The 23,756-nt window shown below is 41.1% G+C and overlaps 1 protein-coding gene across 8 annotated transcripts in view; it reads right to left on the bottom strand.

Annotated features, from left to right (window-relative positions):
- Positions 1–23,756, bottom strand: part of TJP2 (tight junction protein 2) — a 63,307-nt gene that overhangs the window by 22,338 nt on the left and 17,213 nt on the right. For 3 of the 8 annotated variants that reach the window (XM_030512256.1, XM_030512252.1, XM_030512254.1), the window contains one exon: positions 1,271–1,324. In XM_030512256.1, the coding sequence (XP_030368116.1) occupies positions 1,271–1,315 (45 nt within the window). In that variant the 5' untranslated portion in view covers positions 1,316–1,324. Of the gene's footprint in view, positions 1–1,270; positions 1,325–2,676; positions 2,683–5,227; positions 5,484–19,565; positions 19,639–19,935; positions 19,960–20,011; positions 20,256–23,756 lie in introns of those variants that run through there. The other 5 variants (XM_030512251.2, XM_030512253.1, XM_030512257.1 and 2 more) reach the window with 5 other exon arrangements.

Below are 23,756 nucleotides of genomic sequence, written 5' to 3'. Positions count from 1 at the left end.
TAATATAACTGAACTGCAGACAAGAAGGTGTGCGTAAAACCATACATTCTGTTAAACGCACAGGTTTATTTTTATCCGCTATTTAACATACACCTCCTATCACTGTAACATACAAATTATGCTGCATTTAACAAAATGTTTTAACATAGTGGCAAAGTAATACACCAAAATAAAGTGGTGCTTTTCTCCTAACTCACACTTAGTGTGCAGTTCATCAGAAGCCAGCTCACATTTCACTAATGTCAATATTAACTGGTTTTTCCTTTGAGGAATTTTAAACAGCACTTACTGCACCTTTGTTTTACAAGAAGCAGCTTGATGCTTTGAGCCAAAACAATACAGATTCAAAATAACGGTAAAATTCAATGGTAGTGGCTGAGGCACCAAGTCTTTGCCACTTCAGTAGTTTAAGCCTGTCTCTGAGGCAAAGAAGTAATGCTCATTTACACAATATTCAAGATCTGAAAAGTTGGACATTACAGGAACTAAGGTCTGGTTCTACAATGTTTCTCCTGTCTACCTCTGTAACCTAAAAACCAATTCTTTCTCAACAATTCAGCACATAAAACAGGAAAGATCACTATTTTACCCTAGGTAATCCAAGTCGAGTTCATTGCAGAACATGTGAAAAGATGTGAGGAGCACAGTAGAGGCTACTCACTGAACCCAGACCATCAGAAGACCACCACCATCAAAGCGCACATCCTGTACCACGGTGTGGCAGCCTAGCCATTGTAAACAAGTGGTCTACTTTAACTTAGAAGGACTCTATATAATGATATGGTTTCTCTTTTCTCAGAAGAATTGCTAAAAGTGACATCTATAGTCCACACACTTTAGAATTTTGATGACGGTAGTTTTCCGCTAGATTCTACATTGGTAGATATTAAAGTATACAAAAAATAGAATCAGTGCAATCATGTTCAGTGATTACTATAAGCTTGGACATTAACCACAACCGCTTGATAGAACCATCTGCTATGTGGCTGGCATGTGGTATGCTACGCTGTCATGACAAAGACCGAACAAAGTGCAAATATATTAGCACTTAATTTGTTAATTCAATTTACTCTTAACATTAAAGAGTCACACAATTGTATGAGTAACTAACTGGCAATTAAGCTTTAAAATGAAAAACATATCTGATTTGGACAATGAATTAATCCTATTCCAGACTTAGATATGCTATTAACATCTATCATAAAATATATTTGGGCTAAACCAGAGCTTGAATATTTGTAAACTAAAAATATAACAGGCACTCACTCACCTTTTGTAAGGTCACAGTGTACTGTTCCCATATCAGCTCTTCCATGCCTGGGGCCTGTTACACACAGAAACCAATTAGTAAAACACAAAGCATACAACTATCTCAATTAAAATGTGAAATATCCTATTAAAACATAGGTATAAAAATAATATACATACTCTAACAATTAATTTCGTAGAGTTAGTATGAAATGTACGTATTTCAATTAATTATGAATTTTCTTTTAAAAATATCAATAGGTCCAGGGTGGTAGAATCCCTTCACATTTCGCCTATTTAACAGCTCATTCCAATTTTCTGTAAAAGTCTCATTTAGCAAAAGCATTTAATTCAGATCACAACAGCATTATACGGCCACACTTCAAATAACACACAAAATACTTAAGGAAGAAGCTCTCCACTCCATGCATGCAGTAAGTTTAGCAGTTGGAAGTGAGGCTTTCAGAATGAACTAGCCTTCAAGATCTTTTGCTTCTTGTTCATGTGGATTTAACAAAATGTTCATCCACTATGAATTACATAACCGAGTATTTAGGTTTCACTGGAAAAATTAAATTCTACAGGAAAGCACAGTGTCTCACTGTATAGCACTGGTATATCCAGTTCTGTGACACTTCTCAGAAACACTCTTTTCCACATTTCCAGTTAAAACTGACCCTGAACCCATCAGTTTATCTGATATAACCTGAAATCTTTCCAACATCACAGCTTAAAATATAATACAGAATCATACTGTGATGCATCATACAATACACAGCCAAACCCTTCAGTGCCTTTAAAATGATAAGAAAAATGAGCCACAATATTTGATGCAATGCAAACATTTCAAAATCCAAAGCATCCATTGCAGAAAAAAAATCCAGGCACTGCATGAGTACATACATGCACACATTCAAGCCATAGATTTATCTGATTTTACTGCCAAAAGTGGTGGTCTTTCTCAGGAATTTGCTAAGAATTTACTTAGAAAACTGAAGTTCAGACAGAAGCTTAGTTTTGACTTAATGGTCTTTTTAAACGCGTTAAAGGAATTACTGGCAACTAAATTCCAAAACAATAGACAGAGAAGTGACAGAAGAAGGGGATGCCTGTGCTTTAAAGCACCCCCCCAATTTCCAGAGAAAAAGTCTTCTGGCAGTACACAACAGTTTAGCAACCTATGGACATTGTCACTGGAATGCAAAGAACACTATGGTGTATTCTTCCAGTGGATTCTGAGCACCTCAAAGAGGAACGAGGTTTACATTTTCCATTGCACATTCACTGTATTGAAAAACAAACTTAAAACACAAGTCCTGGTCAGAATTCCTGAGGGAATATGCAAGATATTCAGCATTCTTACAAGGAATTTTACAACACTGAACTGTTAGATTTCCACTGTTCTCTCAGAAAACGCACAATGCTCACCAGTTTCCAGAACCTTCTGAATCTTGCTAAAATTCATTAAAAATAGCTGGAGCAGAAGATGGATTATATTAGAAATAACAGAAGTATTTCTAAATTTCTACTTGTCTAGATCAGACAAGAATAAATGGCATTTATAACTGTTAGTAGCAGTATTATTATTATATTAGTATGTCTCAGATCAGTGAATTACTCTGCTGAAGCACATGGTGAAGTTATTTTATCTGATATTCCCATTTAACCAGCTGACATGTCTAACCCTTCAACTTGCTGACACTGAACTGTCTCACTAAATATATTCCTCTACAGAAAGAACCTTCCATAAGTAAAAATTTTCTCCTTAACTAAGCGCTTTATCTGAGCCATTGTTATCCTGTCATAAATAGAAGAGTCTAGGCTTGCATGAAAATGTGGAACAGTTGACTTACTACTGACCCTTGGCTCCACTATCACTGTCCTGCTCTTCTATATGATATATTTAAGCTCTGCAGAAAACCAGTCTGTGCTAAAGAAGGGCCTCAGTGACTTTTTAAATTCTAGTTGACTTCACTGAAGAGAGTTTTAGAAATGAAAGACTGTATCAAATCATGGGTAAAATCTGAAGGACAAGCAGGTGGGTTCAAATTCTGCAGAAGCAGGAGAGATGGCAAATCTTTTCCACCCTTCTCACTGTATAAAAGCCTCAAAAACCTACACATGTAACAAGAACATCACTTAAATTCAGTTTGTACTGTATGCAGTTCTTACCAACGCTACCTCCCAGCCTAGAATACCGAGTCCAGCCCTGTGCAGGCAAAATAGCAAGGCAGGCAAGATGCAATCAACCAGAGCTTACTTCCTGTGGGGACAAAGCAGCATAGTTGCCTTACTCTTCCAGGAACTCTAATATCAGGTCTTTCAACATACTACCTACTGAAGGAAGGCCTGAGAAATGACTACTTGCTCAGTACAATACTGCATTAAAAGGACTGACAAAAGCACAGTAAAAATGTCAGTTTTATGTGTATGAAACTGGTAAGTTCACAGAAATTTTCCTTCCATAAAACTAGGCCTCCCATGAGAAGTGGCACAAGTAATACCTTCTGCAAAATTTGAGATGCATCAAGTAGTAAATCAAAGCGTTGTAAACTAACACGCTTATTTTGCTCAGACAAATAAGTCTCTTGGTATATGGTAGCAAAAATAAGCAGTAAGAGAAACTACTCTCTACAGACACTACAATTAAGATTTTGCAAGATGTTGAGCCTGTAGTTTCATCTCATCTATGCTTAGAAAAAGTACCTCTTAGTGACTACCTCAGATACTTTAGGTGTAAATTTTGGAGGTTTATTTTTAGCTTGAAACTGTTACAGAACATTAAACAAAAGTTAATTAATTAATTCACTTTTAAATTCATAAGGGATTGTTAAACTAACACATTTTCAGCAACTGCTCCTTAGGAAACTCTCCCATTTGCTGTATGCTATATTAGTGAAGCACACAATGTACTTGCAAAGCTGATTTTGTGCAACAGAATTACCAAGACAACAGCACTAGTTCTGCCATACTGATAAAGCTATGCAGGTGCTATAACATAGTTCAGAGAACTAAATGGTCACCTTGGAAGCCCATAAGGCAGAAAACGCATCTGCGCTCCCTCCAATATCTAAGCAATGATTTGTTTAACATTTTAAAACGTACTTCTGCTTGCCATTGCCACAATGCTAACCCATACTGACAGATTAATGGAGAAGAGACGATTGAGAGGGAGGAAGAGACTACAAATGTTACAAATCATCAGCTGAGGACTCAATCATAACTAAGATTTAAGTCTTCACCACAATCACAAAATTTCTGTATTCCACATCTAGCAATATGACTGTCCTCTGAATGCATCAAGTGATGGGTCACAAAAAGCCTCCACCACCTTGCAATTTCTTCATACTTCACCTGTAAGGAAACACAAAGGGGTCCTGAGCAGCCTGTGCATCCCCTTATAGGATCACAATTTCACTGCGAGATTGCACACCAAAATACTGGAGAAAGGCAGGCAAAACGGTTAAGAAACCCCCCTCCAGTTGCTACTAGTAACTGTTTTGCAAGTCTACCCAGGTTTCACACAGATATCAGGCTACCTGCAGTAAATGCAAATTACTGTAATTAGCTAGTCAAAATTCATTAGTGAGTAAAGTCAGTCTATTTCTAATTAGAACACTGTTGTCAGGATTTACTTAAATCTGCCTAATGCTCATATACCAAAATGACAGGTGCTTTCTACATACCCAAAATAGACTGCTTAACAGAATCTTTGGCAGGAAACTAGTCAAAGTGCTAAAATCATCTGTGTGCTATGAACAGGCAGCTGTTGCAACTCTCACTGACAGTCATCAGAGATTTATGCAATTACTTTCTACCATGGATCACCAAAGACAACTTCATTCACACTGAAAGAACAACAAACCCGGAAGACCTGCCACAACAGTTATCTGGCTATAAAAGTGAGTTGGAGAAGGGAGAGGTTTATGAGGGGGAGAGGGAGAAGACTTGGAGCAAGATGCAACAAAAAGCAACTCACGTGCCCTTTCAAAATCCCCAACTTTTTGACTGCATGTGACCACATTCTCTGCAGAGCTTGAGCTGTCTTCATTGTTGCAGGATATAATCTGTGAGGGGACGCCGTACATCCCCGTCTCTTCATCTGTTTCCACCACTCAACCCGGTTATGTAATTCTAATACAATAGTGGCCTACATACTCAACCAAATCCTGCCCTCAGTTTCACACAGAAACACATCAAAACCACAGTAGGGAAATCTACTGGGAGTTTAACTCTCACTTTAAAACACCCCAGGAAAAAGCAATACTGTAATCTTCTGTTAAAAAAAATCAGTGTCAGAAACAGATTGATATGTAGCAAGTTAGTCTTCTTCCAAGCACATATGGGTTCACCCCGCCAGGAACCTACTTGAAACTTTGAAGAAAAAAAGGCTTAAAAAGCACAGTGCAGATTACTTGAAAATTCATATGCTGGCTATAATATTTTATAGTAAAAATTATCATTTGACTCCATTATCTTGAGTAACACTGCGGTTTAGCAGCCTCTATCAAATAGCAAATCTTAGCAATTTAACTGCTGAATCCAGGAAGTCCTTATGCAGAAATAACCATATACATATGAGTAACCCCTTCAACTGCACATGTAAAATTACATACAAACACTCGCGGAACTGTGGACTTGGCTCCAGCAATCAAAAAGGGAAAGAGAATAAAAATTATAATAGCTGCAAATAAGAGACACTCCCTCTGCCCTCACACTTACTAAGTTATGTGTAAGAATGATAAGCTAATCACACTGCCAAACAGATGACTTTATTGGAAAACAGGTCAAGCTATGAGTTCCAGCTATGCTGCATGAATGCTGTGAAATTTAATAAGCCTTAAGCAAACTTTTCCCCTGGACTTTATGTAAGTTTCACAGGCTATGAACAGATAGGAACACATGCCAAGGTCACTACACAATACTAACCAAAACCCCCATTCATAGATTGCCTTTTTCAGTAGTGGAACAAATTTAACTGTTGAAGAGTAAGAATTCAGAGAGCAGTGAAAAATGTGGAAGTTTGGGGTGGTGGTGGTGTGGTGTGTTTTTGTTTTAGGTTTTGCCATTTAGAATGAGGTTTGAATTCAACATCCTGTGTTTTGACTGTGACCTCATCTCTGCACTAGCCAGCAGAACTAGGATGAACAGAGGCTTGCACCTTCAGTGCTAACCTGCCAAGGGTGAACACCGTCCAGCCTGCACCAAGGGGGTCCAGGAAAAGCACACCGACACCAGCCTCTGACTGCAGCTTCCCACTTCCAGAGCCCATATCATAGAATGGTTTGGGTTAGAAGGGATTTTAAAGATCACTCAGTTCCAACCCCTCCACTCAGGTGAGGAGCCAGCTTCCTTACCTCAGCATGGTCTCCCCAGCAGAAAAGCTAGTTAGAAGTCTTACACCTAGCATTGTCTGTTTTGATCTCTTCCTCTCTGCAGATGTGCTTTCATGAAGTATTTGTGTATGGTACAGCAGATCTTTGCCTAGGATCTGGGAGGAAATATAACCCCCATTTTCAAGAAGGGGAAAATGGAAGACCCAGGAAACTATAGCTCGTGTGAGAAACTTTTTTTTTTTTTTTTTTTCCAAAATGCATTTAGAAGCAGTAATCTAAAGATAAGGGTTGTCTAAAAAGACCTATTTAAAGAAAATACAAACTCAGCATAATGTTTCTAATCATTTGTTCCCCATAGATGTGGTAAGTTGAATGTCATTACACAGAAACACAAACAGAACTGGTTTTAATGCAAAAGAAACTACATCATCAGAAACTTCTCTTAATCATATTTCACTTAAAAGTTACACTAATCACTTTGTATAATTTGTAAATTCTACCTACAACAGTATGAGCAAATGCTACACAAGTACAACATGCCTATTCCAGGCATTCAAAGACCAATCTTTACTTCTTGAATTGCACAAAAACTTTTAAAACCATCAAATAAGAACTGTTTACTAGGCAATAATTCAGGGTTTTTTTGTTTTACTTCTTTTGGGAACAGTTTGAATCTGGCATGACAACAACGCCCACAGTCATCACTTGACACTGTGCTCAGCACTATTTCACTGTGAATTTTTATTCCAGTTAGCAAAACGCTTTCCTGAAAAATACCCAGTGCCAAAACCGTCAGCAGAGCCAAGAGCATAATTCAGGCTTCTTGACTTCAAGTCAAATAGCCTATGCACTGAAATGTGTTGTGCAAAGAAGCAAACACACGGGCTGGGAGCTGGACGAGATGATCTCCAGAGGTCTCTTCCAACACTAACAATTTCGTGATTTCCTCCATATTTGTCAACCAGAAGTCTCACAACAAAACAGCCTCTGCCATAGGAAAACAGGGGTCAACATTCTCCCATTGTGGGAGTCTGAGCCAGCTAACAGATGGGGAAAAATTCCAGCGATGTCAGAACTTGTATTTATTTCTACCTCTCATTGCACTATGACTCCAAATGCCTTCCAGACTGCAAACTGAACTAGAATCCAGTCCTGTGCAGAACTGATGAGACGAAGGGCAACAGCACTGTTCACGAGACCATTGAGAATATTAATCAACACACACATCTAGGTCTCATTTGCACTGTAACCCTGTTACTAACATTCACTGCATAATGCCCAGATTTTCTAGTGCACAAGAATTGTTGAGAAAAAGAAGAAAAGGAGATGGAAAAATGCTGCGTACACACAGAACATCTCTGCTGATCTGGAGCTCTGACAAGTTGTGTGCTTTTAAATTCAAAATACATCACTTAATCCAGCCCACAGCATGCCAATGACAAATTATGCTTAAATGTAATGAAGGATATCACACAATAAGCCCATAACAGCAGTCCCTGAACTAGTATTCTTTGAAAGGTTCAGCCATGAAACAGCATCCACAGTTGGAAGAATTTCTGCAGAAATTTGCAACACATCAAAATAGAAGCGTGGGGCTTGAGTTTTGCAAATATTTAATTATTCTGCAATTCCAAAAAAATAAAAGGAATAACAAGTAACCTGGACACCAAAAAGAACCAGTAAAGAATGTGGCAGAAGGCATCCTTCTGCTTGATTACTGAGTAAAGCACCTAATTTCTGAATAGTTTTATTCGTTTCAACTCTGTATTAAAGAAATACCTAAATAAAACTGGGGAGGCTGCATGTATAAATATCTGAATAATGCATATACTAGTCTCATTTGAGGAAAAAAAAGAAATCAACTGTATTTTCAGGGAAATTTTTACCTGTCCATGCCAGGAAGATACTGCCTGGGAAAACTGTGCTTCCCATATATTTAAAGCCAAACATTTACCAATTATATTGAAGACTTTCAGAACTCAGGACAAGCACTTTGAGAGGAAAAAAAGGGAGAATCAGGATATTCTTAAAACATTTTGAGTTCAAGCCACAATTTATCTTAGAAATAGCTAATTAAAATCGAAGGTGGGGTGTTTTTTTGCTTTTGTTTGTTTGTATACTTTCTAGAGGCTTTCTTAGGCTCATTAAGGTTTCCTTGCCTCTAGAAACACACCTTTGGACGGTTTAGAGAAGACCAATACCCCTTTTCATCTTTGGTGATGTAGGTTTCTCTTCCCAAACACACATCTACCTCATAGGCTGGGTATGGTTTACCAATATGCTAACTAAACAACTTCCTTTTGACAATGATTTCCACACTCCTCCTGCTCATTCACATGCGGCTCCCTGACTCCACGAATCCTGCTGTTTGGTTCTTTGAAGTAAGCCAAAACAGCTTCCTAAAGCATCAAAAAGTTGCTCATCTTTTCCTACTGGATTGCTCTACTGCTACACCTACGCATCTTTAAAGCGTCTTTTAAATACCTCCAGGGATACTGATTCCACCACCTCCGTGGGCAGCCTGTTCCAATGCTTATCAACCCTTTTGGCAAAGAAGTTTTTCCCCATATCTAACCTAAGCCTCTCCTGGCACAGCTTGAGATCATTTCCTCTGACCTATCACTTGTTACCTGGGAGAAGGTAATTGGAGAGAACAGTAAGGTGTCCTCAGACTCCTCTTCCTCAGGCTAAACAACCCCAGTTCCCTCAGCGGCTTCTCAAAGGAATTGTGCTCCAGACCCTTCACCAGCTTTGATGCTCTTTTCTGGACCCGCTCCAGCACCTCAATGTCTCTCTTGCAGTGAGGGGCACAGAACTGAACACAGGATTCGAGGCGCAGCCTCACCAGTGCCGAGTACAGGGGGATGATAATTTCCCTGGTCATGCTGCCCACACTATTTATGACACAGGCCAGGATGCTGTTGGACCTAAATGCAAGACCTGGCCCTGAGCCTTGCTGAACCTCATACCATTGGCCACAGCCCATTGACCCAGCCTGTCCAGATCCCTCTGCAGAGCCTCCCTACCCTCCAGCAGATCGACACTCCCAGCCAACTTGGTGTCATCTGTAAAATTCCTGAGGGTGCACTCGATCCTCTTGTCCAGATCACTGACAAAGATACTAAACAAAACTGGGCCCTGTACTGAGCCCTGGAGAAAACCACCTGTGACTGTCTGCCAGCTGGATTTAACTCCATTCACCACAACTCTTAGGGTTCACCCATCCAGACAGGACAGGGGAAATAAAAGCAACACAGAGAAAACTTTAAATGGAAAAGACAGGAAAATTGAAGTTCCTGAGTGGCTTTAAAGGTACTTTATGAGAAAAACATATTTTCTCCTGCCTTTTAATCTATCTTGGATAAAACAACAGATTACTACCCTCGCGCATATACTTTACCCTAGCATATCCTGATCACCATTAGCAGGTTGTGTATCTTGTCTGTTTGCCCATGTTCCAGAAGAAACATTTATGAAGGCTTTGCAGGTATTAATGTAATGCCAGGATATAATCTGATATATACATATATTAAGAGATAACAATACAAGCATATTTTATATACATATAGACACACATACACTAAATATATCTTCTCTGTAGAACAGATGAACAGAAGAAAAGCCTGCTTCTTTTTGATATGTGGCATGAAGGGAGCAAAGGCATAGAAGCACCAGGAGCTGCATTTCCATCTCCTACTGGATTTGCAGGGCACATAGATGTCTAGAGCAGACTAGAAAAAGAAGGAGGAACCTCATATTCCAGAAGAAATCCCCCAAGGTTTTTGACAAGTTATTTTTGTACAATGCAGATAATCCGTGCAAGCCACAAAAACTCAGAGCAAAGATTCGAGGTGTACAACTCACAGCTAGCCCAGCGAGACACTAGGTGGTGCAGTGATGCTGCAGCTGAGTCACACATCGCTTCCCCACCTCGTAAGATGTTAAGTACAGCGTTTCTTTACAGCTTTAGAATGACAGCTTCAGGCTTTTGCTTTGGCACACAGCATGGTATTACCGCTCGGAAGAACTAGCGTCAATATTATACAGTATCGTAACTTATTCATTTCTCAAGCAGACTGACATTTGAGTGATTTTCATAAATACAATTTGTGTAAATTAAAAAAATCTGAGAAAGGCCTGACAAGATGTTAGGCCAAAATCCTATTTCAAAACTTTCCTTTCACGCTACAAACTATAGGAAATGTTATATTAAAGCACAGAGTTAGGTGTGTGGGTTTTTTTGTTTTGTTTCTTTAATCTCAAACATATATCCCACCATAAGTCAAACAGATTTTTTTTTTTTAATTCCAGCTTTATTAAGTTAAAGTGCCTTTATTATTTTAAGGCACTTAAATTCAATAATTTATTGCACTGTTTATACAAAGGAGATAAACATATTCCCCAAGCAGTTTTATGTTCTGAAAAAGAGAAACATCTGGTACTCCAAAAATAAACCATGCATATTATTCATCAATCATACCAAAGCATCACTGAAATGGGTAGCTGAAAAATCCTAAACGAGATTTTGAACATGACAGTTCATAGAATCATAGAATAGTAAGGGTTGGAAAGGATCTTAAGATCATCCAGTTCCAACCTCCCTGCCATGGGCAGGGACACCTTGCCCTAAACCATGTGGTCCAAGGCTCTGTCCAACCTGGCCTTGAACACCGCCGGGAATGGAGCATCCATGACCTCCCTGGGCAGCCCATTCCAGTGCTTCACCACCCTCAGTGTAAAGAACTTCTTCCTTATATCTAATCTAAACTTCCCCTGTTTAAGTTTGAAGCCATTACCCCTTGTCCTACCACTACAGTCCCTAAGGAAGAGTCCCTCCCCAGCATCCTTATAGACCCCCCTCAGATACTGGAAGGCTGCTCTGAGGTCTCCACACATCCTTCTCTTCTCCAGGTTGAACAGCCCCAACTCTCTCAGCCTGTCTTCATACGGGAGGTGCTCCAGCCCCCTTATCATCCTCGTGGCCCTCCTCTGGACTCGCTCCAACAGCTCCATGTCCTTTTTATGTTGAGGACACCAGAACTGTACGCAATACTCCAAGTGAGGTCTCACAAGAGCAGAGTAGAGGGGCAGGATCACCTCCTTCGACCTGCTGGTCACGCTTCTTTTGATGCAGCCCAGGATACGGTTGGCTTTCTGGGCTGCAAGCGCACACTGAAGCCGGCTCATGTTAAGCTTCTCGTCAACCAACACCCCCAAGTCTTTCTCTGCAGAGCTGCTCTGAATCTCTTCTCTGCCCAACCTGTAGCTGTGCCTGGGATTGCCCCAACCCAGGTGTAGGACCTTGCACTTGGCTTGGTTAAACTTCATAAGGTTGGCATCTGCCCACCTCACAAGCGTGTCAAGGTCCCTCTGGATGGCATCCCTTCCCTCCAGCGTATCAACCGAACCACACAGCTTGGTGTCGTCGGCAAACTTGCTGAGGGCGCACTCAATCCCACTGTCCATGTTGCCGGCAAAGATGTTGAACAGGACCGGTCCCAACACCGATCCCTGAGGGACACCACTCGTTACAGGTTTCCAACTGGACATCGAGCCATTTACCACAACTCTTTGCGTGCGGCCATCGAGCCAGTTCTTTATCCACCGAGTGGTCCATCTATCAAATTGATGTCTCTCCAATTTAGAGACAAGGATGTCATGCGGGACAGTGTCGAATGCTTTGCACAAGTCCAGGTAGATGATGTCAACTGCTCTGCCCCTGTCCATCAGCTCCGTGGCTCCATCATAGAAGGCCACCTTGTTAGACTAAGGTGCTAGTCAGTTTTTTTGAACACACTAGAAGGTAATGCTACCGAAAGAACACTAAACTTTCAGTTCACCTAATCAACACCAGCTTTAAAGGCTCTCTCTGACTTAACCATCACCATCTGCTTTAACTGTAAAACCTACCACATTTCTTCCAAGCCACACTGTTCTGTACCTTCTGCTCCTTAAGACAGAATCATAGAATGGTTTGGGTTGGAAGGGACCTTAAGATCACCTAGTTCCAACCCCCCTGCCATAACGCTCATGTAAATGAAGTCTGACAATAAAAGCACTTGAGCACAAGCTAGGTTCAAGAGGACCACTTTTTTGCTTGGCATAATAAAAAAATAAAATAAAATTGTTCTTATATACTTGCAGTATCAGGATTTGATGGGAAGGTAAATTAAATTTACCAGGTATGCATAATTAATTTCATGATGCTAAACAAACTAATAAAAGAATTAACTGTGAAAAATGTAACTGCAGCCACCATTCCTTAAGTCTCATTTCAGAATCAGTTATTCTCTGCAGCCAAAGCATAGCTTTTACTCTTGTAGCATCTTAAAATAAAAAATGGAGAGAAAAAAAATCAAAGCACCATATGCATTACATGGTGCTAAGCTCCAATTACAATTTTATCCAACTTCAGTGATATACCTTCTACTGCTACTGCTCTTGAATGCCCCAGCTTCCTGCACCCATATTCAAATAGCAAACCAAGCAGCAAGTGTGACCAATGCTAGTATCAAACAACTACTGTGGGAAACTGCATTTCTGCTGTGCCATGGTTCTTACAGACTCTCCAATTGCAGAAGCATTTTTATTCAACACCTACAGCTCCTGAATCTGAAAAAAACCAAGCTGGGTACCTCTCTACTGTTTCCTGTAACTGTTTTTTAAAAGGCCAATTAATTGCTGGGATAAAATCCAATCAGGTCAGCATTTATATTTAATCATCTAGTCATAATGGAAGACAATTCAAACAGTGGTACAATTGTTAGTTTCTGAGCTTAGTCTCAAACCAGATCTTCATTCCCTGTTAAGGTTTCCAGTATCCTTTGTTCTAATTCTATTAATAGAAGAATAGTATGCTGTATTCCTGGAAGCATTTCAATTTTGTTTGAGCATTCCGGTAGCAGTAGAATTGTTACATTAGCTTTCTTTTCCTGGCTAATGGAAATAAGCCTGAATATGGTTAATGCATAAATTTTAATAGTACATTTGACCACATCTAAGACTAAACCCCCATAAAATTCATACAATACTATGCATTTCATACAACTATCAATGCCATATCACTAACCTCACAAAACATAAATGTCAAACAGAAGGTCACTGATACAAAATCAGGTAGATAAATAAAAGCTCCAAATGCATATAAACCTCCATAACAGTAAGAAGCTAATTTAAATTTCTGTTAAAAGTTAAAAATTGAAAATTCAAAAGATATTACATCTCCATAAAATTAAGCTCTTTTGAGCTTTAAGCTCAGCATCATTCAGATACATGCCACAACAACCAGCTCGATTTATTAGCCAACTCTTAGCTTTTTTCTAGTCACAGCAGTCATAGCTCTCTGCATTCCTTTTCTACTACCATACTCCTGCCTTCAGGCTCTAAAAGCAACCCACCTCTCCTTCTCAAGATGTCTCAACAGCCCACTCAGTTCTGCCAGAAAGCATAGCTGAAGTTCACCCCTAAACTTTAGGCATATGCAAGACATGTTAAAAATGAAAGCAAAACCTGTTGCAAAAGAAGGTTCAATTTTCCTGTCATCCATAGAGTGGGATGCATGGATGCAAATAAGAATCTGGGAATTGTGTATGAAGGGTTTAGCTCTGTAAGTCTTCATACTGATACTCCTCCCAGCACATTTGGAATAAAAAGAAACAGCAAACAAACAAACAAAACATCACCAAGCCCCTCCCAACATCTCAATTACTATGAGATATTGGATTAAGCCAGCTGCACCTCCTTCAGTAAAACACATTCAGAATCCCTTTGCTCACAGCAGTTTCTTCCTCAGGGCCTCCAAAGGAGTATAACTGCTTCTTCAAACAATAAAACAAAGCATAAACGCTCCCCACAGCTCTGAATTTTTCTGGGACAGCATCACCAGAAACCTCTGTAAAGCTGTGTTACACTGAAACTTACCATGTACCTGATGACACTTAAAAACCTCTATGAGTTAAGAAAACAACACAATGGCAGACGAGAGTGGTAAAATTCAAGGAAAATTCAATCCTCCATCCTTTTGCAGATTTGGATGTGAAGCTTAAGTATCCCATGCAGTTATGTACTAGTGCATGACTTTGCTAAATCTGAACATGTTGTTAGGGAGACCCTTTCAAACACCCCCCAAGTTACATAGAAATTATTCCTCCCAATAGTCTTAATGACAGCAAACAATAACCAACAAATCAACACAAAGCGCAGGGAGGTGAAATCAGCTGCCCCTTTTCTTTAATATTGAGATAGTAACTTCCACTTTGTTGATTCCTTCCCAAAGCACTAATCCAAGTCTATCTGCAACCATTCTTGCTTCACTTGAAAGCACGCCAGCAGAACAACTTGAAACTGAAACCGCTGATGCAATCTTTCTACCGAGCCAACACTTCACATGCACATAACGCCAATGTAAGGAAACTTCGGGCTTTGCTCCAATCATTAAATGAAACCAAACTGACGCATCCCTATGAAATAGTGCCATTTCCACTGAACTGCAAACTGAAGAACACAAAGAATAAACTGACCAGAACCAGATCAGCAACTGACAGATCAAGTTTTATTCCTCCTTTTGTGACTATGAGTCACTTTCATAAACCATATGAGGCTTTGGAAAGAACTGGGAAAGAAAAACAAGAGAATCCATTTGCATATGTGGCTAAAAGGAAACTCAACATGTCAGCATCATTAAGGTTTAGAAACACTTCTATTAAGTTACCACCCAGAGCAAAGCTCACTTTGGTAGCAACTGAGAGTTTATTCTCAACTGAGATCCGCATCAGAAAGTTTTCTCGTTGTGGTCTGAGCCACATAAAAGAGCACTATGCACTTTAAGGGCCTTCTGATGCATAAAGCAGAAGCAAACCATGACAACAAAGTGCTCTGTTTTTTTCCCATCTGAAAGAAAAAGAAGTTATACACCTGCCTACAAACAAACAAGCCTTACAAAAAGGTAAGAGAAATTTAATCCCTTTTCAAATCATTGTGATCCAAGAGCTTTAGTCCATCCTTATTGCTGCAGAAGACATTAGGAACGTATCTACTAGCTTCCACAAGGTAAAACAGGAAAAAAAAATTGGGAAAGAATGGAAAATTAAGTCAAATTATTAGGCAGAGAAGTTAACAGATTAAGTTTAATGAATGAAATTCTATAGTTTAACACCACAGTAATGCTAAAATTAAAAAGGCATCATAACAACCTGGAAAAAAAAGAAAAAAAGAAAAGCTATACAGAAAACAACAAAACATACTCAAGGCATCCCCATATATCAGACTAGATTATAAGTGTTTCACATACACCAAAGGAACTAACAGTACTCTGGCACAGGGCTTCTCATGTTTTACCAATAGCTTGACAAGTGTGTCTAAGGTACATGACCAAGATCTCCCCACCTTCTTCTCCCATCTTAACCTATATATCCCTTAAATCTTTTGGGTGCATGGGGCACTGCACACAAATAGCCAGTGAAGCGTAACTGCCAGAGGGGCATTGAGTGCATAGGAGCTATTGGAAATGCCAGCAGGCATCCATCTACAATCAACACCACATCTTTAAAAGTCTGAGCCTTTTTGTTCGCAATGTGACCTACTGTAACACATCATACCAAGGTAAAGCACTGAAAGGGAGTTCCTGCTGAAGTACTGGGTCAGAAACAATGTAGCTGCTTCAACACTAAACTGCAAGACTTTCAGGAGACTAAATGCTAGAAAATAAAAATTTACAGCCAAACTGTAATTATTAGTTTGCAGACAAAACAATGCAAAGTACAGTTCGACACACACACAGGAGTTCTGATGGCATCATCTAAGAAGCAGACACACACATGCTACCAATCAGCTGAGCTATTTTCACTCCAATTGCTTTAAAAATATATCAACTTTATGAACAGAATAATCAAAGCTATTGACCACTTTTTATTTCTAGAATAAAAATTACTCGGGAAAACAGAGTAATAAAAAACCTAATTTGTTTTTCATTCTGCTCTGCAAATCTTCAAAAAGCTTCTGAAACACTGACTGAACAGAAGAATCCTCAGCCCCGGCCACTAGAAGAAACCCACATTATCCGGCAGATTTCTGCATTGCTAGAGCATAAAAAGAAGAGCAATTAGTGCCAAGCACTAGCCCTGGCAGCAAGCTGCTCAGTTCAGGCAAAGGCCAACAATTTGCCTCTCACAGATTTGTTTGTGGAGCCTGGAATGACAGTCTAGCTGGACATTCTGCATTCTCTCCAAAAAGCTCATACTGTCTAAGAATCATAAAGGGTGAGTATCTGAAATGCTTTCCCATCACAGAATAGGCATGCATGTGCAAGTGAAAGACATGGCAGGCTGAGTACATACATTATTAAGTAATAAATAAATAATGGATAGGTGTACCATTTTTTGCAGCTTTTTAAAGAAGCTGATAGTGCACAGCTATTTTTTTAAATTTTTTTTTCTTTTTTGATATCATGGTGTTCTAACAAGAATCATTTATCCAAACTGCTCTTGTAAAACACTAATGCAGTACTGTTAATCAGATCTTAGAGACTCAAACATATAAATATATAAAGATGTTGCTCTCATTATTTCATGGGGCTCAACACAAGGCACTAACACCCAGAAAGCTGCTGACAATCTTCTGCGCACTTGTTAACTGCTACCACTGCAGGCCTTGAAGGAGCGTTTTCATCTTTATTGCATTAAGTTACTAGATAGGATAAAGATGCCTGGAGGGTTCATGAAGGCATCTCTCCTGCTGTTTACTAAGTTAGAGGATGTTTTCTTCTTACATAGCATCAAGAGTAATTGCATGTACGTATTAAGTTTCCACTGTACATTCCAGTTAAGATGCATTCAGGAACATAATTCTGCCTTAAGGCTGGTACTTGCCGTGCAGGTCTGTTATCAGCACAGATCACAAAATTCTTGGCAAGTTCTTCATTTTGATGGTAAGAATGCATTCCAAATATGTTTTTTAAATACAAAGTGATTAAGTTCATTTGCAATTTTAACACAGTCATGAATTACACTATTCTGTTTGGCTCATAAACCATATACAGTTCAGGTCATTCAAAAAAAGACTGCTGCAGCACCAATGATGTCAGCTTCCTAAGAAAATACTGCAACTTGCCACTTTCTGTTACACAAAGAACTCTAAAAATGTTTCCAATGTCAGCTGAATCCTCATTTGTCTTACAGTTCTAATAATCAAAAGCTGTGAAAAACAGAATTCCTAGTGTAGTAATATATTTTATATTGTTTGCATTAACTTTATTAAGAAAAATAAAGAGGAAACTAAAAATCACAGCTGTAGTATTTCTCCAGATTATTTTTCTGTTTGTGATTTTTTTGGTCATTTGTTTGCTTTTTGTTTTGTTGTCCCACCCCACCACCACCCAAACAAACAAACTGTTGAACAAACTGTGCCTTTATAAAAGAAACAGAATTGTGGCTTATTAGTAACTGTAATATAAGGAATAAAACCACTGCAGGAGCCACACTGACAATTTCTCCCTACTTAAATTGTACTTAAGTACAGGATGCGTAAGAAACATGAGCTTTCTCAAGTCTCAAAACAACACGTAGGAGGAAAGATCAGCCAAAAATCTCTTTTTGCTGATCAGACAAGTTGCCATTCAATTCATAGCCAACACAACCTACTTCCACACCGCATGAACTCGCAGATGTGAAACAAAAAGCAGCATTTAATTCCTGTTTCTTTACATGAAAGGCAGACTTTAAAATAGTCTGAAAAAACCTCATGCACTCCGTAGAGACTTGACAACCCAAGTTTTTTGAATCAAGCCAACAAGTGTTGTCATTACTTCAAAAGGCTGATATTGATAAAAGCAGGTCCAAAACATACAGGTATGTGAAACACATGCAAGGAGACTGAGAGCAAGTCTACCAATACACTGTTTGCTGAAATACACTACAAGATGTCTTACCTCAGGAACCATTCCATACTCACAAGTATTTAAGCAACAGCCATTTAAATTTTACCTATAAAGTGTACACCTGTAAATACAAGCTCTACATAACTACTATAGCTCACACATGTAAAGTCAGGCTTTCCATCTCTCTCAGGTAAACACACTTAAACCTCATCCTCAAGAGACGCCTGCAAGACTAGTTACCAACATATTGTCACGGATATTTAAGTCTCTTTCACCAGAACCATCAGCAAATGATTACACCTAGTTACTAAATATACTGCATTGACATAAGTGTCAGACACAATGGGATCTATGTCAAAGAGCTAACAAGATGGATCCAGAAGAGATGAAACAGACAAGTACAGGCGAGGAGGAAGATAACTGGAGGGTAGAGTAAGTGTGGGATAGTTACTCAGGTCACCTGCACAGCCTTTGTGATTTATTAAAAAACAAGAACCACCAAACAAGCAAAAAGAAACCCCAAACAAAAATAACTCCCTCCCCCCAAAAAACCCCAAAACAAACCACACGAACAAAACAACCCCCAACAAAACAACAAAAACCCAATCACCAACCAAACCACAAAACCGAAAAAAACTAACCTCAAACCACACACTCTGGAAATAATCATATGAAAGAAAGTATCAACTGGTAGTGCACTAACGGCCAATAAACACCCATAAGAGGGATACCAGCTAACACAGCCTCCATACTTAAAGGATAGATATTTACAGTACTAATTATTCTACAGGCCACAAAACAAACTGTGACGCAACAAGTAAATTCTGTTTATAGCTTCCATCCATGTTCTAGTGTGGTTGCGGAGATGACTACAGATAAACCCAGTTTCCTGCACGCTGGCATGCTCACCGCACCGCCTCTCCAGTCCTGACACATGCTGCTGCCTACTCCTAAGTGTAGCTCCTTCATAGCTACATGGATTGCTGCAGTTAAGCAACAGAAGGACAGCACATTTTCCCATAAAAACTGAACAGTCTTAAAAAAAACAAACAACCCCCCAAAAATAAGAAATGATAGGGACAGGGAGAAGAGGATTTTCTTTTCCAAACCTGGGGTGTTTCTCCACAGAAACAGGGGTGTTTTCGGCTAAAACACTGAGCTGCATCCCGACCACAAGCCGTATTTAAGCTATAAAATACGTTTTGTGTGCCGGTGTTCAAGGGGTGAGGCACGGGCCCGCGTTAAAGAGGCAAGCGCCCGCCGCCGATTTAACTGGAAAACCCCGGGATTTCCACTGTCCTGCGGCTCCAGCAGCGTCCGCAGCGGGGCTGAAGGGAGTGCCCCCGAGGCCCGCACGCCCCGGGTGCCCCCAGCCCGGCCCCAGGCCACAGCACCTGTGTCACGCGCGCCCTGCCTCCCTCCTCCCCGCCACAGCCTCTGCCCCCCGCGGCTGCGGGGTCCCGGCTGGGGAGACGCTACCACGGCCGGGAGGGGGGTGTCTGCGGGAGAGCCCGGCAGGAGGAGGAGCGCGGTGGGCGACGGGGAGGCTACCGACCTGCTCCGCCCCCCCTGCGGGCTCCCGTGGTTCGCTCCCGGCGGAGCCCTGCATCGCTCCCATAGTAACATCGCTGGCCCGAGCGCTGCCGCCCCTGGCCCCGGCGGCCAGACCCGCCAGCCGCCGGCCAGACCCGCCAGCCGCCGGCACGCTTCTCCCCCGCCTCGCCCCCGCTGCCCGGGAAGGGCCGGAGGGAACCGGTCAGGCCGCTGGCCGGCAGGGGCGGCCGGAGCCCGCCAGGGACAAAGCGGGCACTAAGGAGCCCGCCACAGAGCGACTTTGTACTGCCGGGGCCCGACCGCCCTCCGCCACCAGCCAATCAAACCCGCGGCCACCCCGGGGAGGCGAAGAAACATTTTCATTCTCCCCGGGAAGAAAAGAATTGTTATTCTCCGTTTACAAAAATATTTCTTGTGTTCTTGCCCTTGGCAGCGGCTAGTAGCTGACGCCTGTCTCGGGGTAAACGGGAGAGATGGGCCCTCTCAGCCCAAGGCCAGGCAGCATTTCTGACAAAGCGAGGCTTTCGGGCAGCGTCCACAGCCCGGTTTTGCCACACAGAAACGCACCAGTAATTTCTACCTGCTCTGCTTGTGTGTTTTTAGAAAGACCCGACGGCCTCCCCAAGTCCATAGCTTTGGTCAGGTTTCCTTCCCACCATCTGACAGCCCTTCCACACCAGTCTCAAAGTCCACACTGCTGCCGTTAATTCAGAGGCCGAATTGATTGTTTTTCAGGCGATTACGTACTTTTAAAAGGCACGTTCTTGGGGTAACAGTGTTGTCAAGAGTTTGCAGAAATGACTGGTCACAAAAAACACTAAAGAGGAGAAGACTGGCAGAAGCTCAACCATGCTTGTATTCAGAAATAAAGACTTCTTTCCGAGTGCTACTGTCTTCGTGGAGTTGTATTATTTTGGGTGGATGAGTCAATACTTGAATCACCTCTTGGAAGAAAGAAATTAAGAATGAGGACAAACTGCAAGGGAAGAGCTTTCTTAAGCCAACACTTTAAAAAAAAGAACACAAACAGCATATTACTTTGTATGGCCCATCCTCAAATTTGGAGGGAAAAAGGCACAAAAACGCTCACGCATGAAGTTTGCTCTTCTTGCAGCTGGTCCGTCGTCTCAGTTTTACAAGTGAGTGGTACCATCCAGCTTTTCTTGCAACATTAGCAGTCCAGTATACAACCGAAGTCAAGACCACTTGGAAAAATGAAGCACAAGGTGCCAAATTTCCCACACATGGGGTTCTGTGACAGCATCTGGCATCAAGGATTTCTTCACAGGAACAGCAGAGCAAGGCAAAACAGCCACTACTCTCTGCACTGCTGAGCACTACTGCACATCTCTGCACTCTGGAGGCAACTTGACAAAAAGCTAGCACTGGTTGGCAACATCAGCACAGGACACTATGCCACAGCATCACCAGAGAAAACCACTATCTAATACTTACCTCCTTGAAATGAGAAGATGTGATGAAAATAGATGTTTTAACTTTGATAGGATACTTTGATAGGATTTTGCTGCAGATGACTACGTAGTTTTTAGAAGCAAGATGAAGTTTTGTATTTAGCCGGATGGTAATACACTTCCTCCAAAGAGAGCTGTTGTCAGATGTAAGGTGGGACAGGGAAAAGAGAAGCTACTAGATTCCTGTAACTGCAATCTCATAACACAAATGCCAAGTTTGTAGCAGCATAAGGTAGAGCACCATCCTCCTACAGCCATCTCCCTTCAGACAGGCTCTGGCAGAAGCCGAAGAGCTAGCACTCAATTATCCCACTAGACACAGCCTGTTGGAGAGGGCAGGAGTGCCAGTCAAAGCAATGCAGGGGTCTGCCTATTCTGCCTATCCAGGCCAAAACCAAGGACGATTACTTCTTGTTCCAGATAAAAGCTGTGCCTTGGCCTAAAGCCTCCTTTTGGCATGTTCTGTGAGCTTATCAAAGCCACACAGTGTTATCACTAGTAGTGGTTATAAGGCTGTACTTCTCTGAACTAAGTTCCCCAGCAACCAGGATTAACACACTTAGCTAACCTGAGGTAAGTGCAACACATATGCAGGAACTGATCACACTTATGCAGGCAAAGGAGGCTGGTTTTCAATCCCTTACCAGGAATCATCACCTGGTAAGAGCCTATCAGTTTGCCTTCACTCAGTTTCTTGCAATAACAGACAGAAAACAATACGTGTGTCTTACCAAAACATTTCCCACATTTGTCCATAAAATTTCTCACTTGTAAGAGTACGGAGAACATGTTTTCCTACTTTCTTATTTCTTTTCTCAAACCAAACAGCTACTCTGCCACAATGGGCAGCTACATCATCCGATACCAGCCTGCAAACGTGAGCAGTAAGTGACCTCTAGTGCTCATGCTCACACTAGAGCTTGGCCAAATGCCCAGATGGCCATACTGATGGCATGGACTGATGTGACTATTCACATAATAACAATTTACAAGTTACTTATCCTGCAATTCAGCCACAAAGAACAGACTTTCAGGCCTTCCTGAGTACTTTCTGCACTTTGACTGAACTATCCTCCCAAGGTAGATACGCAAGTAGACCTTGTGAGGGAAGGATAATGCCACCTAAACAAAAAATGGAAGTATACAAAATAGCAGTGTAACCAGTGACAAGAGCTGTAGGAACTCCTCTGGCATTACAAGTTCCTTCCTCCTGTGGCAGCAAAAGGGAGAAGGGGTACTCAAAGTACTTAATTCACCTAACAGCTATTCCGCAGAAGCATCCCCATTCTTTTCCCAAGTTTTTTTCTTGGTTTGCCAAGGAAAGCAAAACCAAATCCCTAAACTGCAGCTCAAAGCAGCACATCTCTAAATGTATAATTAGCTATAACTTCTCCTGACTCAGCTTCTCTTAAACACCACAAGACTCTGCATTGTGGATCATGAGTGACTTACACAGAATACCTACAAACCAGCCAGAAATGACCTGGGACAGCAGCACAAGCAGAAGAGGAGCAGGAGACTCAGCAAAATGGTCTGTTCTGTCTATGCCGGTCTCTGCACATTTCATGGTGTATGGAGGCACAGCTGCATGCACTTTTCACTCAGTGTCTCCCTCTGAAACAGGAGATGCAGGTACAGCTGTTGTCAGTCCTGGAAGGGATACTGCATCATGAAAAGTAAAGGCTGGGTACCAACGCCATGTCAGAATCACATGAATTGGGTTATAAATGTGCAACTCTGTCCTCTGCGGTGTTTAGGACCAGCTACTCTGCATGTGCAGTAACTGAACATGTGCCGTATCATGTGCAGGGGATTTCATGAAATGTTATGTAGGTGTGTAGAGATTTTAAAATTCACTTCCATGGAAAGATTAATTGGTATTAACTCTGAGAAACATGCAAATCATTTCTAGTGACCACACTTCCCACTGAGATTTTCAGTTTAAGTAATCGATGCAGACATTGTTTGCCTACAATCAGATTCAGTCCACAGTCTGTAATACTGATTTAGAGAGATCTGATACTGATTAGAACTTGCTGTAGCTTGAGTCATGCAAAACCTAGGACATATCCCCGAAATCATCTAATACTACTGTGAGTGAAGCAGTTGTGCTGCTTCCAGCATCAGCAGAGGGAACACCCATTTAACACTACACTACAGGATGCAAATCTAAAACAAGCAGCTGCCTCTCACAGTTACTCCTGCCAGCCAAGTAAGGCTATTCAGCAACTTGTCTGCAGCAACTAAGATCGTTGGTTCTCTCCAACAATTCAG

This window comes from Strigops habroptila, chromosome Z (assembly GCF_004027225.2).
Source record: "Strigops habroptila isolate Jane chromosome Z, bStrHab1.2.pri, whole genome shotgun sequence".
Classification (NCBI taxonomy): Eukaryota; Metazoa; Chordata; class Aves; order Psittaciformes; family Psittacidae; genus Strigops; species Strigops habroptila.
The sequence above is the reverse complement of the archived record's forward strand: the minus strand, read 5'-3'. Positions and strand labels throughout refer to the sequence as shown.